The sequence below is a fragment of the Corythoichthys intestinalis genome, chromosome 14 (assembly GCF_030265065.1).
Source record: "Corythoichthys intestinalis isolate RoL2023-P3 chromosome 14, ASM3026506v1, whole genome shotgun sequence".
Lineage (NCBI taxonomy): Eukaryota > Metazoa > Chordata > Actinopteri > Syngnathiformes > Syngnathidae > Corythoichthys > Corythoichthys intestinalis.
Window position 1 is genome coordinate 37887147 of NC_080408.1, and position 6159 is coordinate 37893305.

Consider the following 6159-nt stretch of genomic DNA (forward strand, 5'->3'; position numbering starts at 1 on the left):
GGGTCAATGTCGTGCGAAGGAGACAGAACACGGAAAGTGAAGTTACAACGGAAGTTCTGACGTGTCAAATCGTCGCCATTTTCCAGAGGAAGGAAACGCCTTGCAAAAGTCAGGTAAAAGCTTCTTCTGTCTGCTCATGCTGAGAAATAAATTTATTTGGCAACTTTCCTGTGAATTATTTTTGAGAGGCGTATTTTGTGATAACCGAGGGAAAGCGTTAATGTCAAGCTAAACGCTAATCAACGCGGGCTACTCGGTGCCACTGTAAACTTTTGTCTAACTTTCCCGACCAGTAATCTAGGTTGTTTCCGGGTATTTGCTTAACTTTCGTAGTCTATCTAAAGTTTGCCACCGTAACACGCTAAATGGATTTACATGACGAATAGATTGTTGTTGTTGTTGAAGTCGCAATTGTTGTTGCGCTTTAGCCCTGGAAGTTGGCGGCTCGTATACGTGTAATTTATTCTTAACTCAGTGCAGTTGATCGATGACAAGCATATCCTTGTTTTCCCTTTAAGAGCCGAACGGTGGTATTAATATTTTCAGTGTTTGACATATTTGAAAGAGCTGTAGTCTCTAAACATTTGCCAAGTATTATTTTTTGACAAATCTAGTTTCCGTGATCTCATTTCAGCACGTAGCGCAACCAATGTATATTTTGACAATTGGTGTTTTGTTTCTCTAGATTAAGTCGAAAGTACATTCCCGTCACTTGCAGCAGTCATGGGTGGAGTGTTTGCGAAGATGTTCCAAATGTTCGGTAAGAAGGAAATGAGGATCCTTATGGTGGGCCTGGACGCTGCTGGGAAAACCACTATTTTGTACAAGCTCAAGCTCGGGGAGATTGTCACCACCATTCCAACAATAGGTAATCCACATCGGTGTTTTGATCTGCACTCAGGGTGAAAATGTAAACATAATTGTGATTTTTGCTTTTGCTTGACAGGTTTTAATGTGGAGACGGTGGAGTACAAGAATATCAGCTTTACGGTGTGGGATGTAGGCGGTCAGGATAAGATTCGGCCACTGTGGCGTCATTACTTCCAGAACACACAAGGTGTGTCTTAAGCTGTCACAATGATGCCACTGCACTATTTTATTTTTTTGGGCTACTTTAAAGTACACACATCTATTTTTACACCAAAACCTGTTTTAGAAAATTGAGATTCCAAACATGACCAGTGTTAAGCAAATAAGTAATTATGACGCCAACAACGTGACTCTTTAAAACATGGAACTGGTTTTAAAACCTGTATGTCAAATAATTAGGATTTTTGAGCAGATTTCAAACGAACACTTACGAAGCGATATTTAAGGCTGAAAAATTAAGTTTCTTTGCCTGACAATGTCTTCATCTCCTTTTGGCGTTTCAAGGCGATACATTTAATTAAAGCATGCGCCTGTGAAAAACATTCCACGTCGGAATTGCTCGACACACAGTGTGCATTTGTACATTTGCCCCTACGTATTATCAATTTCTTCATATTCACAAGTTTAAGTGTGTTTTTTTGCGTAACGTGTCTTTCGCAGGTCTCATCTTTGTGGTAGACAGCAACGACCGTGAGAGAGTCACTGAGGCTCGCGAAGAGCTCATGAGGATGTTGGCGGAGGACGAACTGCGCGGTGTTCTGCTCCTGGTTTTTGCTAATAAACAGGTGAGCCGTTTGATAAATGAATTATCTCATGGAACTAGATCCACTGCACATTCATTCCAAGAAATCATTTAAGTTTTTCAGTGCCTTTAAGATGTTCAATCATGCAGCTTTTTATCCTCCTGTGAATTTGAATTAGTTTTTCACTAGTAGATGTCCAATCCATTTGAACTTGGAGGCCTTGCAGCCTCTGCCATCCCTCCAAGTTCGAATGGATCGGACGACTGTCGTCAGTGGTAGCGAATGAGTTCAGGGAGACATTTTTGCATTTGGTCCGCCAACTTTTAATTTCTGTATTTTTTAATGAAATAGGCCAAATTGTATGAAATGAAACAACCCTGCTGAAATTCCCAGTATGCCTTGTGTTGGGCTATTGTAAAAGGTTAATGTTTTGTTGCTTTTTTTAAGTGGATAATTCTTTCTGCAAAACCTTTTGTGTTCACCCACCTCACAGTTGATAACTGATTTATATTTGCACCGTGAGTTTATTAAATGAGTTAGGGCTGCAGCGATCGATTATTTTAGTAGTCGATTAATCGATGAACAATTAGTTCGAATAATCGAGTAATCGGATAAGGAACACGAAAAATTAAATTTCCTGAGCTGAGCCTAAAATGGTATAAAAAATAAATGAGGATCTATGTACAACAAAAGAACAATTGGCTAACTTACATAGAATTTGATAGCATTTAAACTAGCGAACTTTTGCTAATTTTTTTCCAATGCTCTTAACAAATGGTTCAGACACATATTCCCACAAAAATAGGCTAAAAATACCTTTAAACTAAATAACGAATGCATTAAAAAAAAAAAAAAAAACATTAGCTCAAACAAAAACATAGCTTATGTTGGTCTTAACAGGGAGCACTTGGATTCAGCCATGTGAAATGAGGAAGACTAGAAGGCAGAGTATCCACCCAAATCAATGAAAGGCAAACACTTTCAAAGTAAACCATTACAATGCCACTTAAATCAAACGAATACTCGAAGCAGCAAAATTTAATTCGAATCTTTTTTTCTAATCGAATACTCGAGTTAATCGATTAATCGTTGCAGCACTAAAATGAGTTAACACACCTTTTTTGTTTTGTTGGTCAGTAGATATTGTGATAGCCGTTCATTGTAATGCTGAGAGAGGTATCAGCTTCTTAGTATAGTGAAGTCAACATATATGGGATATGCTTAATAGATGGTGATGGTAATATTTGTCATAACGCCTATAGTTTTGGTGCTATATATTTTGGTGGTGAGGCATTGCAGTACGTCACAAATGGTAAGCTATTATGGACCTTCAACGAATGTTCTCAAACTGGACCACCTTACATTTAGTTGACTACCCCCCGTGCAAGAGAAAATGCCCATCTACAACCATTATTTTTGTCCTAATGGTGACTGCTTTTGCAAGTAATCTTGTTCTAAAGCAAATGTATATTTTCATTGACAGGACCTGCCCAATGCCATGAATGCAGGTGAGATCACAGACAAGCTGGGTCTTCACTCCCTGCGCGATAGAAAATGGTACATCCAGGCTACTTGCGCCACCAATGGTGACGGTCTGTATGAGGGACTGGACTGGTTGTCCAATGAGCTCAAGAACTCTAGGTAGTAGTCACCTTGTACATTTTTCTGCCTTTATTGAGCTCTTGTTACTGCAGACGTACTGGACAAATGGTCCATTCGTTTGATGTGTGTTAGATTTTGGTATAACGGGGCAGCTTTACTTGACTTTTTCTAGGGTGATTGTATGACTCTGGTAGGGCAATAATTGAGGGAAGCGCAGTCCAGTGGCTATTCCCAGCAGCATACTAGCAATTGGCAAAATATTTTGCCAGATAATAAAACCTACAAGCATCTTCCTATTTGGTAGATACTGGAATATGTTTATGCAACATATCCCCTTAGATCTAGCCTCTTTGTTAGAAGGGCATTTCCTTTTTTGATTTAGTCGGTCTCAGGTCCACATTTGCCTTAAAAGTGCATACACTAACCTAAAAAATGCACACAAGTTATAATGTATACAATACATGGTTTCATTGCGGTTCTTGAATGCTTTTTGGAAAGTGGGTCATGGATTTAAATGAAAATAAAGAATTTCTTTTAGTGTCTGCTTTGCACTTTGTCACGTTTGGTGTAAGATCTACTGTATTGCCTTATACAAGGCAATGTTGCCTTTTTTTCCCACTCAATGTTACTGCACTTCTATAAATATACCTGGGGTTGGGTGTTTTTTGTGATTTATAACTATTGAAATGTTAAATCAATGAGTGTCAATAAGCACTGTAATTAAAATGAATGGATTCCACTGTATTTGAAATTATTTCATTATACTTGACTATGCAATTAAAAGTATTTTAAAGGTGGCCTTGTGGTATTCAAATTTATTGCACCATTTCTTGCATTAAATGCAGTAACACCAAATGAGTGACATGGATGAAGTTGGTCATTTGTGGTTTGTGATTAGATGCAATTGTTTTTGTAAGTCAAATAGCTCTAAAAAAGAAATGAAATTGGTGACTACACTGCTGGCCAAAAGTATTTTCTTTGGTAGTAACGGGTCACGTAAACCGAATATTTTCCGTCGTTGACTGATTTTTTAAAACGGTGACGGAAAAAACTGAAGTCCATCTGTAATTTTACAGGTTGCAATTTCACACCCCAGACCACAGGGTGGTGAGTGAGCATATTAATTAGCTATTATCTCTCTTGATGCATGACGTCGTTGGCCTTACTCGGAAAAATGTCAAGGCAACAGTGTCCGAAGTTTCTTCAAAAAGCCCCAAAACGACGATGGTGTTGATAAAAGAGGTGAAAAAAAAGAGTGTGGCCGCAGAGCGCGGATTCAGCCTCCAGAACTACATCAAAACGGCCATGAGAAGTCGTCTGTCTGAGGCAAAAGTTCAAAACCTCATGACAATAGCCTCTGCAGCAATCCCACTTGAAACATTTGATTGTGCACAAGCGGGCACTCAATTCAAGTCCATGTGCACCAGGAGGAAGGTGTGAGACTGCATTCAGGCCACAGCAGGTGAACTGTTAATTTCATTGTTCCATATGTAGCCTACGTACTGGGGCCACAGTCAGCTGTTTTTGTCACTGCGGAGAAAAAAATACATATTCATCTGCTTGATGTGTGATCGCATGGTGTGGATTCTCTGTTAAGCTTGTTGGGACAGAATATTAATTAAAAATGAATGAAAACTAAATACTATTGAATATTTCATTATTATCATGTTAAAAATTTAAGTGGCGGGTAAAAATAGATTATGACCGGATTTTTATGACCCTGTCAGTCAAAATGACAGACAACGAAAAAGTGTAGCGCAACCTCTGGGTAGTAATATCTTCATTTATTTTTGCTTGCAATGAAAAAACACAGGATGCTGGGGTGGGGTGTCATTATTTTGCACAAAACTCCAAAAATAGGCCGGACAAAAGTATTGGCACCCTCGGCTTAATACTTGGTAGCACAACCTTTAGACAAAATAACTGCAATCAACCACACCACGGTATCTATCGATGAGTTTCTTACAATGCTCTGCTGGAATTTTAGACCATTCTTTGGCCAACTGCTCCAGGTCTCTGAGATTTGAAGGGTGCCTTCTCCAAACTACCATTTTCAGATCTCTCCACAGGTGTTCTATGGGATTCAGGTTTGGACTCATTGCTGGCCCCTTTAAAAGTATCCACAGTGCTTTCTCTCAAACCATTTGCTAGTGCTTTTTGAAGTGTGTCATTGTCCTGCTGGAAGACCCATGACCTCTGTAGGAGACCCACCTTTCTCACACTAGGCCCTACTTTATGCCGCAAAATTTGTTGGTAGTCTTCAGACTTCATAATGCCATGCACACACTCAAGCAGTCCAGTGCCAGAGGTAGCAAAGCACCCCCGGAAAACATCAGGGAGCCTCCGCCATGTTTGACGGTGGGGTGGGGACCGTGTTCTTTTCTTTGAAGGCCTTGTTTTTTTCCCCCCTGTAAACTCTATGTTGATGACTTTTCCCAAAAAGCTCTACTTTTGTCTAATCTGACCAGAGAACATTCTTCCAAAACATTTTTGGCTTTCTCAGGTAAGTTTTGGCAAACTCCAGCCTGGCTTTATGTCTCTGGGTAAGAAGTGGGGTCTTCCTAGGTATCCTACCATAGAGTCCCTTTTCATTCAGATGCCGACCGATACTACTGGTTGACACTGTTGTACCCTCGGACTGCAGGACAGCTTGAACTTGTTTGGATATTAGTCGAGGTCTTTATCCACCATCCGCACAATCTTTCGTTGAAATCTCTCAAATATTCTTTTCCGTCCACATCTGGGGAGGTTAACCACAGTGCAATGAATCTTACACTTATTGATGTAAACACAGGAACATTCAGGTCTTTGGAGATGGACTTGTTGCCTGGAGATTGCCCATGCTTCCTCACAATTTTGCTTCTCCAGTCCTCAGACTGTCCAGTGGTCGTCTTTTTTCCATGCTCAATGTGGTACACACAAGGACACGGGACCGAGGTTAAGT

At 39.9% G+C, this 6159-nt stretch overlaps 1 protein-coding gene across 1 annotated transcript; it reads left to right on the forward strand.

Annotated features, from left to right (window-relative positions):
• LOC130929529 (ADP-ribosylation factor 1-like) lies at positions 1-4012 on the forward strand. The gene is made up of 5 exons (XM_057856728.1): positions 1-113; positions 686-868; positions 947-1057; positions 1531-1655; positions 3097-4012. The coding sequence occupies exons 2-5, from the start codon at positions 724-726 to the stop codon at positions 3256-3258; spliced, it is 543 nt and encodes a 180-aa protein (XP_057712711.1). The 5' UTR covers positions 1-113; positions 686-723; the 3' UTR covers positions 3259-4012.
• The last annotated feature ends 2147 nt before the right edge of the window (positions 4013-6159 follow it).